Here is a 14,574-nt window from a genome sequence, read left to right as displayed (position 1 = left end):
CGTCACACGAGAAGATTCTGAAATTTTGACGTTGATTGCTTTTGTTATTAGACACTTTTACAAAAAAAAAAGAAAATATCAAAAATTCAAAAGAGCAAAGCAATAAAGCGTAGCTACCTACCTTATGATGGAAATTGTGTAATTGTAAACATATACAAATATGATTTCATATTGACACCATATGAAAAAAAAAACAAAATCATGAGTGTTCAGCTCAACTTAAGACAACTTCTACAAACTGTAGGCCGATTTGGTTTGGCCAAAAGAGCCAACTATGTGTGGTGGTGCGCGCACTACATATAAAAAAAAAAAAAAAAACTAATCGAATACACTATATATCTACTGGTGGATCGTGTCCCGTAAAACCAGTTTACACAAATGAAAAGGAGGATGCTTCAATAACCGAATCTTAGATGATTCCATTTGGATATGAACCTTATGTTTTGGCATCGACCCACATACATACGTTTGCTCCTCACCTAAAACATTCGAATGCTTTTTTTTTTGTTATAAGAAAAAGGTGCACAAATATTTTCAATTAGGTAGTTGAAAAAACAGTGCACTGACAAAATAAATATACATCAGATATTAATACCAAACTGTGATGACACAATTACACAAAATATAGCTCCCGATTGCTTTGTAAGTAACACATCTTTCCTCCATCTAGTGACCCATGTAAAAAAGTTGACTTCATCTGTTTTCAAAATCCTACACAAAATATATTTCCTCATTGCTTTATAAGTATTTTACCAATTTTTTTTTTGGCTAATAGAAAAGTAATTGAAAAAAAAAACAAATAAAAGCGAAGATGTTTACGCAACTAGTATGATGAAATTATATTATTAACTCTACCATATTTTGCAATTACTTCATGATCAAAGATCAAAGTCCTTAGTATAGATAGGCAATATCTAAGTAAACATGTTAATTTAATGTTAAATGAGATTGTGATATACTATTACTGGCCAGTGTATCTATCTTACCTAGTCATCTACTCTGTATAAAAAAATAAAAATAGAGTTGTTAATCAATCCTTGTAGTTTAGTTATTAAAACTAGGAATCGAATTAAAATAAACGAATCTCATATGTACAGTATGAGTGGAGATATATATTTCAAAAAAAAAAAGAGAGTCAGTTTTATGATATTTCAAATAAGAAAAGGTTGATTATGCAGTATTATAAGTATTATCTTTTCGAACGCTGGGCCAACAAAGAGAGCGTTCGCAAAGCTCTTCAAATCAATAAGGTATTTGCAAGCTTAATTAAAGATCATTAATCAATTACTATATCATATTAATTTTTTGTATAATCTATTTTTTATAAAGAATTTTTATATAATGTAAATTTGGAACAATCTATTAATACAGGGAAGCAAAGTGGAATGGGTGCGATATAATCATACGATACCATACGATAAAAACATTATAAGCAGTGTACCATACCATGTGAATAACAGCATTAAGGGCTACCGGTCTCTAATCTTCAGGTAATACCATACCATACTGGTTGAGCTTTCATTTCATACAATTTTTTTAAAAATTATAACATTTTAATTTTTATATGATTTTTATAATTAGTTTGTTTTGTTTATTTAAATAATAATTTTGTTTGGATTGTCAATTATTAGAACAATAATAGGGGAAATAAATACATAAATATGTAATTTATAAGATATTGTCGGATTAAGTCACAATTTTACCAACGATTTAATTGTTTTATAAAATTTTAGTTAAATTAACCTGATTTAATATGTCTAATATTCTAATATTAGTGGTATTTGTTATAAATAATTATTTTGTTGTATGGATGCCCATTATCGGTCTATTAGTATAAACCCTACACCTAATATTGTATCCATATATATGTTGTATCCTATGGAATAGAGAATAATATAAGAGAATAATTCCCTAAATCTTTGTTCTTAACAGCATTGACCAAATAATTAAATGAAGATTTAACCCGTGTTTCAAAACCGAAATAATAATATTTTATATTTATACTAATGTTAATTCAAATCGTTATGTTAATAACATGTCCTGCCATATAACAACAAACCGTCATATTAGTGGTTTAACCCGTGTTTCAAAACCCTCATATTAGTGGATTTGGTTGTGGGTGTTGTATTTCGTTTGTGAAGTTGATATTTATACATAGAAAATGCTTGATGAACAAGGAGTTTACGATCCATAGCAATAAAAGAGAGATTTTAGTGTTTTCCTCTTTAAGTTGATAACATTATCGCAGAATAATATTCAGTTTCTTAACGCGATATATACTATATTAAATATATTTTTTGATGCTAAAGTTAAATATACCCGATTATTGAGTTTCTAAATTTGGATTTCCATTTTTATGAACTTTATTAATATTATAATAATTATTGCGATTGTAATCATTTGTTACTCAAATTCGGCTGTGTCATTTAAATTTAAGAGATCATACAGTCTCTAAATATCTATTAAAATAGTTTTGAAGATTTTTATGGGATTAAAAATTTAATGCGTAGAGTTATTTTTGGAAAATCAAAATGTATAGATGTTGTCAAGCTATTTACGGCAATAAACATATCAAATTAGGTCGATTTAAATAGTTCTATTATTTGAGTTTCTACGAAATTTAAATAAAACAAATTAAATAAGCAAAACTTAAAGGGCGTAAACCAAAATGTACTTCAAAAATATTAATATAGATACAATCACTGAAACTTGAACTTTGAGATTAATTTAATTGGATAAAGTTTAAGTTATCAATATATTATAATTTTTTACTTGACTTTCTAAAAAAATAAAAAAATAAAATTGAATTGATGAAAATATTAGCGGCTTTTATGCACACACAAAATTGAAAGTTACCAATTTTAGCAACTTAGCCTTTTATCTCGAAAAATGTAAATCAATCATATGAAGTCAAAAATAGTATGCAATATAACCTCTCTTTTTTTTTATGGTAAAGTTTGTAAAATATTAAAAAATAGTATATCAAATTAAAGCCTTCATGACAAGGAATCCAATTTACTTTTACAATTTTAAAAACTATAATGTATATGACCATGAAAGCATTTAGACAAATACACGTAAGGCTTATATTTTGTACCTTCTAGATTTAGTTGTTTTATTTACATTTTTTGGAAATAGAGGGTAAAGATGCAAAAATTGATGACTTAGAGGGTTTTTTGAGTAATACCTATGTTTAATATTTTTAAAAATAATGCATATATTCATAAGTAAAACAATAAAAATTTGTAAAAGAATGAGCTTATAGGAATGAATTTTTATTACTTGATGAGAGTGTTGGTATTTTTATTTGCGTTTTCTTTCAAAAAAATTTAACTCATTTAAAATTAGTTTTAGATGAAGTAAAATTATAACTTATGAAACTACGACATATAAAAAAATGATTTTTACAAAAATAAATTTGAATTTTTATTTCTCTAACTAGTTATCTTTTGTCAATTTAAAAAAAAAAACATATTCTTATATTTTAATACAATGATATGAAGCACAAATTTTGTTTGATAAAAAGTTAACATATGGTTTTAGACTTTTAGTTTTCTATAAATTTAAAGATTGTATACGTACTCATAAAATTTGTGTCGTTTATGCTGAACAGTGGTGATCATGATATGGTTTTGCCTTCCATTGCAACTCAAACCTGGATAAAATCTCTCAATTATTCAATCACTCATGATTGGAAGCCTTGGATGATAAACGATCAAATCGCTGGGTACATATTGGTTTATGTTACTCTTGTTCATTAATTTCTCATCATATCATAAATTTATTAAACTCACGTAATATCATTTTTTTCGACAGATACACCAGAACTTATGCAAATAAGATGACATTTTCTACTATCAAAGCAAGTTTTCTCATTTAAACCTATCATTTTTATTTTCATCTCATTGTAGTGAAACGTCTTTAATTTTCTAACTGTTTTGGGCATTTTGACTTTAGGGATGTGGACACACGCCAGAGTATCTACCAGAAGAGTCCTCGATCCTATTCAAAAGGTGGATCAATGGCCAACTTTTGTAATAGAGCTTCATCCAAAAATTAAGAATAAAAATGTATAACATATGCTTGTAGACATTATTATCTACTACTCCTTCTGTTCCACAAAGATTGATGTTTTGGGATATTTTTTGTCCTACAAAAATTGAAGTTTTGTAAATTTCAAGAAGTAATCATTGAAAATATTTAAAATTTTAAATTGTTATTGGTTTAAAATTAAATAATATTTTTTTAGTCAAATAAAAAAATATATTTAAACTCAATAATCATTGTTTTCTTAAAATGTGTAATATACCAAAACATTAATCTTTGTGGGACAGATGGAGTATGTAAGAATAAAAGTGCACTATGCGCGACTCTTCGCTTTTATTATTTTACCAAATTGTTTGCGTACCTATATTTAAGTCTGGGTGTTAGAGTATTTGTGTCGGGTTTGGGTTATATTTTAGGAGTTCAAGTATTGTGGGTCTAGAAGTTTTAGATTATGTTGCCACACCACGTTGAAAGAAATAAACCGAATAGATAACAAAAAGCGGGGATCAAGATGAAACCGTGAATTCAAGGGAGTGGAGATGGGAGAAGAACATGTGAGCCAACAAGATCTCTCCTTATATGAGGAAGTTTGTGAAATGACTCTCGTTAAATTTTACTTAGTCCAATCAGATGTTCTCTAATGTGTTGAACTCAAAACTGTAAACATATATTATGAGGATGTGATATGAGTGAATTTGAAGAGAAGACCAGTGGTGAGTTGTGGAGTTGTGCAAATAGAAATGTCAAAGGAGAGCCTTGTGGGGTCTTCCTTTACAGCTGATGTTTATTAAGGTCAGATACAAATATCCTTGTGGGCTCCTCCGTATTCGGGACATGTTTGTGGTGGATATGAGACTATGCTTTAAATCTATGAACTACAGTTTACAAGCTTAAATCTGAACCCCCCAAAAAAAAAGAACATGAATTAGTACTCACTCCTAAGATTTTGATTCTTCACATACCATAACCATACAAGATCTAATGTTAAAGTGATTTCTTAGTACTTACATTGTTATATAGGTAGACTAGTTATTGAATCTATGAAAACGAAACGATGCGAGGTTAATAATGTTTTTAACAAATGTTCTTGTGGATTTCGATATTGCATTATTATTATGTTTGTAAAATTAGTACAGAAATAATTTCTAGTGATAGTATTAAGGATATTTTGCATATACACCCACTTTTCTACAAATAATATCACCTACACACTTCTAACTATTGCTATACTTTTTATATGTTTATTGACTATACTACCCTCTAACTTAAACTTTATTAACAACAATACATCCAGGCCCGGCCCTTCAACCATTTTATGACACATGGGTGTTGGGCCTCCATATTTTTTTTTGATTTTTAGTAACAAAAATAGGCTTCAAAAAATTTTTTTACTGCAAAAATAGACCTCAATTTTATGAAAGTTATAGATTTGGCCTCAAGTTTTAAATTTATCTACTTTTTTATTGCAAAAATAGCCTTCATTTTCCGAAATTTTAAGATTTAGTTTCAGTTTTATTTTTTTATCTATAAAATTCATTAAAAAGTAATTGTTTTGTATTGGGCCACAAATTTCACTGGCCGGTCCTGAATACATCTAACTACTATTTTACGATTCTTCTCTCTTACTCTATTATCTCCATCTCTCTAATATTTTCTCTCTCCTTCGCCCACTCTATCAAAACACCAATAGCCAGATTCACTCTTTTCTCTCCCTTACCTATAACTTCTTCTCCTTCCATGGCTTCTCTAATTGTCTCTATCTCTTTCTTTCTCTCATTACCAAACTCAACCATTTCTTCTCCATCCTCTTGTCTCTCTTTTATCTCATACACTTTCATTTTTCAATCTTCTTATCCATCCTCTCTTTATCTCTCAACTTCAAACTATAATTAGATTGATGTTTGATTTGAACAATAAGTGAATGATGCTTTTCAGATGTAGAAAGGTTTAATTTTGGATTTTAGATTTCTTTGGTGGATGTAATTTGGTGGGAGTTAGAGAATTTGCAATTTAGGTTGTTGATTTAGTTATGATTTGTGAAATTATTCTTTTAAAAAGAGAATACTTTCCTCAAGTTAGACTATCAAACTTTATTCAATAGTAAAACCATATTACCGAATCCATGATAAGCAATCCATGTGGTCATAGTTTAGGATTTACAGTTTTAATGTTTAGGATTTAGGGTTTACATGCATAGGCCAATAATTTCCTTTTAATTTGAACACATTGATCATATATATCCATGTGGTCATAGTTTGGCGGATACGCTTGGATGTTCATAAAAAAAATAAAAAAAATGTTTTAATGTAAATAATAGTAAAACCATATTACCAAATCCATGATAAGCTATCCATGTAGTCATAGTTTAGGATTTAGGGTTTAAATGCATAAACCCAATAATTTCCTTTTAATTTGAACATCTTGATCATATATATATCCATGTGGTCATAGTTTGGTGGATATGCTTGGATGTTCATAAAAAAAATAAAAACAAAAATATTTTGATGCAAACAATAGTAAAACTATATTACCGAATCCATGATAAGCAATCCATGTGGTCATAGTTTAAGATTTAGAGTTTAAATGTTTAGGATTTAGGGTATGCATAGCCCAATAATTTCTTTTTAACTTGAACACCTTGATCATATATATCCATGTGGTCATAGATCACAACGGACCAGCTAAGCGAGCCATGTGCTCCTGAACAGATTATGTATTACCACATCATACCTGAGTACCAAACGGAAGAGAGCATGTACAACGCTGTACGGAGATTTGGGAAAGTGAAGTACGACTCATTGAGATTCCCACATAAAGTGTTGGCTCAAGAAGCTGATGGATCTGTCAAATTCGGACACGGTGAAGGCTCTGTCAAATTAGCCATGGCTTCGTCGTTAGGAGCAAGAACGGTTAAAACGTATCCTTCTGACACGAGACGACCCATCTCTGTGGCTAAAGAAGTTAAATTGACGAGTATGTCAGCCATCTCGTTGTAGCCACCGTAATGCAAGAGAGTGTGGATGAAATCTTTGACTTGAGCCTCGCCGTTGAAGTGTCCACGTGGACCACCGGGTCCGGAAGCTGGAGCCGGAGCTAGGGAAGGACCTGGTGACATAGCGTCGTAGATTGGAAGAACAGGAGGAGAACCGGCGGGGACGGCTGGAGCTGGTTTCTTGAGACGGTGGGTTCTTGGGTCAACCTCAGGAGCTCCTTCTGGTATAACGGCGGAGATTGAACGGAGACTACGACGGTGGTTGAAATCTTCTTGAACAGAGCGAGGGATGAGAAGACGTTCGATACCGTGGATGATACCATCGGGTCTGATGACGTCATCAGGACGGACGAGCTCTGCCGAGTCGACTTTTAAAGTGTTGACGTCGACGGTTAGGTGGAGATGGTCGTTGGAGAGAGTACGGTGGTGGTGAGAGAGAGAAGGCCATTGAGGAGAAGTGATTCGTTTAGGGAGAATGTGGAACATTAATAAAGACTGTAACGATTTGAGATTTCTTGGTTCGAGCAAGAAAGATTTGAAGAGTGGGTCTAAGTTCCGTTCCAAGGCTTCGTTGCGTGGTGCGAAGGTTGTGATGTTGTGTTTACCAACTGCTTCTTCGAGGGTTTGGAGAAGGAGGGCTTTTTCGACTAGTTCCGCTAGCTCTGTGTAGTGAGAGTCGAGGAGAGCTACGAGGACTGAGTTTGAGTTTATTTGACCTGGTACGGGTTTGTTATCGGGTAATGCGGTAGCAATGGAGACGGCTAAGAGGAGGAGGAGAAGGAGCTTTGTGACGCCATAGAAGGAATCCATGACGGTGGAGAGAGAGAGAAGAAAGAAGTGTCGGCAAAATGAAGAAAGAAGAATTGGGTTTGGTGTTTTTGCTTGTGAAGAAGGAGAGAGAGAGAGAGAGAAAGAGAGAGATTCTGATGCTGATGTGAAGTTTCTTCTTTCTTTCATTAAAAATATTATTTTTTGGGTGGGTGGCTTTTTTATTTGGCTTTGTTTTTAATATTTTTTTGGTGAGGGTAAAAAAAAAGTTGGGTCTACTTGAGAAGCAAAGGTATGGTCGTGTCAGCTGATGCCTAACTCGGAGACTCTCTTACAGACAAAAGGTTCCTACTTGCTTCTGTTGAAACAACTCAGCACTGTGGTCTCTGTCTTGGAAGCCTCGTGTCGTATTCTGACTCGGTCCATATCTGAACTTCACTTGAAGTAAACACTTTCTATCTTTGTATTTCTAGAAATAAAGAACAAATCAGATTGTTTTGGCTGCAAAATCTATGACGTACGTCTCAAACAACAATTGTAAAACTAATAATTAGCTGCGAATCACCAATGTGTACTATTGACATTGGTTAAATTATCTATTTGACAATATATATTGTCACGTTTAAATATGATTTGCATCTCGACTTTTTTTATTATGTTAGTAATTATGCATCACTATTGATACAATGCTTTCGTAGCGATTTCTTTTTGTAAGTTTGTCAGACTTGTTTTGGTCTTACAAAACCATAGAGACACAAAAACGTTTGGTGGTTTGTTAGCAAAAGTAATAATCTAAAAAAACTTTTTTAAAGGCTCTCGGCCACTACTATACGTGGATCCGATCATTATTTGACCGTCGTGTTAGGGGTAAGCCCACATCCTAACAATGAGCCCGGTCCAGAAAATGCCCAAATAAATTTCCAAGGAAAAAGGGGCATTTCGGTATTTTCGGTGGACGAACCGACATGATTCCCTATAAAACCTTCGAGCAAACGGATCACGAAAAAGGAAAAAATACGGATAGCAAGTACAAGGATCTCACTCATTCAAAATTAGATTCGACGAGCTCACAGCTTGTCCATTGTACTCGTCTCTTATTTCGTAACTCGTCTAAATCAATTTGTAACCCGTCCTTTTGTGTCTTGGCACTGATTTATAGAGAGAACTTCAACCTCCTTTTTACCAAACTAAAATACTCTAATTGTGACCGATTTGGACATCAACACGTCGGTTCACTATTCCAAAATCAAATTAGTCTTTTTTTTTTTGTTGGACAACAGAATTGTAGTCTATTTAGTAAAATTTGAAAGATTAATCGATTGGACATAAAGAATCACTTGTAACTCTCATGGCGTCATCGTCTCTAGGTTTCCACCTTGCTCATTTGATTTGTGGATTTTTTCCTCATCCTTTATTACCCCAAAAGCGTACAAGATTTTTTCGAATACCTAAGCTATTATGAAAATCATCACAAAAACCTGTTTTATTCAAACACTCTTAAAAGAAGAATTTTTCTTTTGATGGATTGTATTAAAAAAAACTAAAGAGTATACTTGGTGATATAATAATTAATAAATTAATATGTTAAGTTAGATATCAAAAGATTTTATTTGATGAATAATTTAATAAAGAAAATTAATATGGTAAATTAGATGATATCAAATGATTATTTGGAATATTCTCTTTTAAGATTTTTGGAAACTACGTGCTTTAGTAATAAATTATTTCGAAAATAAATTAAGGTTGCACCAACTATTTAACTTGAAACCAATTAATCTATCAATTAATCTATAACCTATTTATTAAAATTATATAGTATACAAAACAAAGTTGTGTACTTCCGTTTTATTATAACGGGGATCGTTTGTTGTGTTACCGTCCAAATTAAAACTATGAAATGGTTAAATGTTAGTTTGAACCGACTCTAAAGAGTTTAGAGTTCGATCTAAAAACTATAATTCATAAGAAAGCTGTAAAAAAGAAAACGATAAACAAATAAAAAATATGCCACGGGTAAGACTGCTTTTGTGAAAGTCCCAAATACGATTGGGCTTGTCCGGAAAGCCCTTATTGTTTTTAACGAGAAAACAAAACTGGTTGTTGTCAACTTCGAATTTTTAGCTAATGTTGCATATTTGGCTGCCTCGCTGGTACCAATTAACACGCTAGTGGATACGAATTCAGAACATTAACAACACATCTACGTCCATTGACACAATTTGACATTTAAAAAAAAAAAATATTGAATGGGGTATGTAGCGATGTAGAAATAATACCAAATTAGAAAGAAACAAAAAAAAAAATAAAGGGAATTTTTATACAAAAAACTATTGTGTTGAATGTTGACTTGTTATACAACTTGACTCTATTTGTGGGATTCTTCTTCTTCTGCTTTCAAGATCGATCCTCCAACTTTGATTTGCGAAAACTCCGGCGATACTCTTCGTTGTTCCCTGATGGTTCTACCATATCTTCAGCAAAGCTCACTTTCTTCTTCTTTTTCTTGCTTTCCTTATTAGTATGTTGAGGTTCGAGCTTGTCCATGTAATCAGAGAGGAGACGCTTGTGAAGCTGAGCTGCAAGGAGCACCACGCTTCCGGAGACAGCAAAGACTGTCATAAACCCAACTGAGCTCTCCATCTTATGAGATTTGGTTGCTGTTAATTTAAATGAGAGATGTTATAAATCAGAGGATATTGTGACATGATCTGAGTTTCGAGGAAGGGAAGCATTGTGTTGACAGTTTTCTCCATTAATGATGACTCTCTTCTTTTCCAAACTTATGAAACAGTTATAATAGAGAGAGTTGAAAACTTGAAAAAGAACAAAAGAAAAATAAATAAAGGCATGGAAGTGGAAGGTTTGGTAATAAATGGAAGGTGGACTATGTAAAGAATTAAATATGAATCAGGAATTTTTTTTCTTTTTGGACTAGTGTAGATACTAAACACATATCGACGAACTATAGAACAAGTTGAGGTTGTGTACTACTTACTTCAACTGCGGAACGCTTGTGTTGCGAAGATTAGCTCTGGGATATGTTGTTGCACGAGTCTTCGTTTCTTCTACAGTTAAAAGATTTTTGTTGGTGACACAATCAATCACTTCTTGATCTTAGGGTTTGGGATTTTCGTTCTTTAATTTTTGCTATATCTTTCTAAGACGTGAATAACTTATTTTATAAAGGATTACCGTGATTTGTAAATCCTAATCCAATTAGGAATGATCTTTTTCCTAAGTCCAAGTGGAATAGTAATATTTTCTTCATAGAGCCTCCCTATATGAAACAATCTAAACTCCAAGATATCAGAAAAAAAGTAATTTCTAAATAGAGTTAAGTTCATTTTGGTCAGTTATAAAGTTGAACAAACGAGTAAGATACATGCAAATGATTTTTTAGGCTATTGTAACAAAAAAATTTAATCACCTCACATAACAATTGTCAAAATAAGTTATAAAGTTACTTGTGGCCAATAATATTCCAAGGCATTAATTGAGTACACATCTCTTTGTTTTTTTTTCTTAAAGACAACAGTAGCAACCAACCAACCAGCCTATCCTGTGTGGTTCTTTTTTGTAAATACAAAATTTCTAAAATATTAATTTTTGGAAAACCAAAGAAGGGGAAAAAAAGATACTATATAAAAAAGCTTTGTGAAGAAACAAGAAAATTATGAGGAGTGAACCAAGAAAGTTATTCCCAAATCGTTTGATTTTTATTTGTGAAGAAAGAATTTGATTTGTCCAATACATACAACTTAAACAACAAAAATCAGAAGCTATTCTAATTGACCATTCAAAGACTCTCTTTTTTTTGGCCAACCCATGGAATCCATCAATCCAATGTTAATGAATTGACTTTACCAATTCAAAAAATTGCCGAGTCTTATGCAAATGGACACTATCATATACTATATTTGTTTGTATAGTGTAGTAGTTAAAGAAAAGTAAAAGTTAACTTGAAGATATAGATCACTGATGTAGAAATAAGAATGAGTTTTGAGATCCAAGTTTTATTGAAAAGACGACGTTTTATCGAATCTCGTGTCTATTTATACCGAAGGTTCAGCGTTTTATGGCAGAGAAGATGATAAGATGCGAAAGAGAAGAGGCCATAGTCTGCTGCAGAGGGATGAGGTGACTCAGATGATCCAGCTGCTATCATCCTTCACCTCTGATTCTTTCGACCATGTTTGCTGTACATGTTCCCACACCAGCCCTTCTCCTTCCTGCACAATCCACAATACCCAATCAATCAAGAAACCTCGATGAGGCAACTCTTATTTACTCAATCTCATACCTTAGAGGTGAATTTGACAGTTGTTGTGCAGCATCTGCGTTCTTCACCTGCAAGAGAAAATATAGTATTACATTTTCATGGGTTATATATTAAGGATGATGGATTTTTAGGCAATAAGGCTTTTACCACTTTGCTCCCATTTATCAAGCTTTACTATCCATGTCCCAGGAGTAGTATCTGTTGCAAGGACTTGATCTGCCCAAACCCGAAACTTCTTCCCTTGTTTGTCTCCATGGTACTTGCGCAGCTCATCAATGGTATCTCTCAGAGATTTTTCAGCACCAGATGGATGGACAAACACACCACTCGGGTGCTGTAATAAGTGGTTTGACACAAGAGTCAGATATATTATTATCTCACTGCAACACATCACTTTATACTATGTTACAATACTTACACATGAAGCTTTGAGGCTAGCAGTGTAAGCCTCACAGTTCTCAACCTCACCCCGTCTCCATCTCTCATAGAACAAAAAGAACTTCACAACCTCATGACCGGGGTTCACATTCTCTGTCTTGCACTCTAAGAAGTCAGAGACATCCCTTGGAGAAAGATTTGGACCAAGCTTGAAATGACCAATGGCTTCTATAATCCCACTTGCACACCTCTCCTTAGCATGGATCACCTTTGGGTTGTCTATAGCATTTTCAGCATGCCACTTCAACAGCTCTTCTTGAGCATTGCTTACCTGGGAGAACAAACTAATAGATCTCAACATCGATATGAAAACGAAATGCAGAGAGATGGCTAAACATGATTTGAAGACAAAAAACCAACCATGACGCCATAAACATCAGGAATGCTAAACAGTTCAGCATCGTTTCCTGAGTCACCACAAGCAAGAGTATTAACAGGGAGCTTTCCTTCAGTCTTCAGCTTCTTAAGCAGATACGCAAGGGCTTGTCCCTTTCCAGCACCTTGTGGTAAAATATCCAAATCCATACCTCCACTGTAAATGATTTTGACATCCAACTGAAACAACCAACATAAACAATCTGTTTAAGTAACAAAACCTCAAAAGAGACAACACAAAAGCTCAGATGCTACGGATAGCATAATCAAAGCAAAACTCACCCCACGTTTCTCAAACCGCTGTGATAACTCCTTAGTAACTTCCTGAGCCTTACTCTTATCAACATAAAAGCTAACCTTATGTGGTCTCTGCTCAGTTTCAGCCTACAAATCAGCAATTCACACACTCTTGTCAACATTGTAACCATTGAGTAAACCACTAGAGAGAGATGAAGAAACTTTTGTAAAACCAGTGAGAGAGTGAGTACCTGAAGCTTCAACTCAGAAAACTTGCAAGCTTCTTCTTTGACAATACCCAAATCCCATTTATGGTTCAAAGTATCAACCCAACCATGATCAGGAACCATAGAGTTACCATAAGTAATCTCAGTTCCAACAGACATAATTGTAATATCAGGAGTCAACAAAGGTTTCTCCTTTCGAAGCTCTTTATACAAAGTTGGTGATCTCCCCGTTGAGAAAACAAGAAACGAGTCATGGCGATAAGCATGTTCCCACAATGAATTGAATCTCAACAGAGAGAGATTCTCAGGATCATGATGATCCACCTGCACATACACACATGTATCAATCAATCAAATCATCCTTGTTTATATATATATGTAGCCAAAAGGTGTAAAAGACTTAATCTTTACCATAGTATGATCAAGATCCGATACAATCATAAGACGAGGTGGTGATGTTAGCCGCTCCATGATTGATTGTGAGAATGCCGTCGACGAACGGGGAACACTCACAGTCACAGGGGAGGAGATGATGATGCTGAAATCGAAACGAATGTGTTATGTTTATGTGTACCTCAAATTCGGATCGACGATCTCTTCTTGGCCTTTGGTTTTGTGCGATCCAAGAAGATGATTACACGTGTAACATATCCAACGGGCAACGGATACGAATAAATTTACACGTATATTCGTTTTTGTTATACTTTAATAACGAAAATATTCGTTACTAGAAACATCGAATGATGAATGATGTTAACAAAACATTTATTCATTAATATATTCAAGATTTGGTTTCCTTTTTTCAAAGAACCAATTCAAGAAATTATTACACCAGCAGGTGGATTTTAGGAGAAAAAGGAGCAATGGAAACAAACTTAAACTGGTGTTTTGTTGCATACATATATTACACATGATGACATGAGAACAGAAGCAAGCAAAAACAAACATAAGAGCACACACTGATAAGATAAAGGATTTGAGCTAGGAAGAAGATGGATCCTCTTGGTGTTCAAATTGGAAGATGACTCCATCATCCTTCTTGAAATAATGTGTCGTGTGATCCACCACCTGAAACATCATTGATCCAACCACCAACAATTACAAAAGAATCACTCATTACTATTTTTAGACTTATAAAAAGATAATCTCAACTCACATTTGTGTCGGTGAGCTCTAAGTTGTCAAAGTCCATGGAGCTATCTTTGAAGAGC

At 33.3% G+C, this 14,574-nt stretch overlaps 3 protein-coding genes and 1 pseudogene across 3 annotated transcripts; all 4 read right to left on the bottom strand.

Annotated features, from left to right (window-relative positions):
* On the bottom strand, positions 486-7,978 carry LOC104792363 (fasciclin-like arabinogalactan protein 16). The gene is made up of 2 exons (XM_010518531.2): positions 6,778-7,978; positions 486-711 (listed from the first exon to the last, which is right to left on the bottom strand). The coding sequence occupies exon 1, from the start codon at positions 7,847-7,849 to the stop codon at positions 6,872-6,874; it is 978 nt and encodes a 325-aa protein (XP_010516833.1). The 5' UTR covers positions 7,850-7,978; the 3' UTR covers positions 486-711; positions 6,778-6,871.
* On the bottom strand, positions 10,083-11,587 carry LOC104792307. Its single transcript, XM_019244184.1, has 2 exons — positions 10,803-11,587; positions 10,083-10,464 (listed from the first exon to the last, which is right to left on the bottom strand). The coding sequence occupies exon 2, from the start codon at positions 10,445-10,447 to the stop codon at positions 10,202-10,204; it is 246 nt and encodes an 81-aa protein (XP_019099729.1). The 5' UTR covers positions 10,448-10,464; positions 10,803-11,587; the 3' UTR covers positions 10,083-10,201.
* LOC104792218 (probable sucrose-phosphatase 2) lies at positions 11,745-13,940 on the bottom strand. Its single transcript, XM_010518352.2, has 8 exons — positions 13,775-13,940; positions 13,388-13,687; positions 13,182-13,283; positions 12,885-13,079; positions 12,505-12,795; positions 12,234-12,420; positions 12,108-12,154; positions 11,745-12,036 (listed from the first exon to the last, which is right to left on the bottom strand). The coding sequence occupies exons 1-8, from the start codon at positions 13,832-13,834 to the stop codon at positions 11,950-11,952; spliced, it is 1,269 nt and encodes a 422-aa protein (XP_010516654.1). The 5' UTR covers positions 13,835-13,940; the 3' UTR covers positions 11,745-11,949.
* The window catches only part of LOC104792137, a 1,152-nt pseudogene continuing 661 nt past the window's right edge, over positions 14,084-14,574 (bottom strand).

Source organism: Camelina sativa, chromosome 1 (genome assembly GCF_000633955.1).
Source record: "Camelina sativa cultivar DH55 chromosome 1, Cs, whole genome shotgun sequence".
Classification (NCBI taxonomy): domain Eukaryota; kingdom Viridiplantae; phylum Streptophyta; class Magnoliopsida; order Brassicales; family Brassicaceae; genus Camelina; species Camelina sativa.
This window is presented reverse-complemented; position numbering and strand designations above follow the sequence as displayed.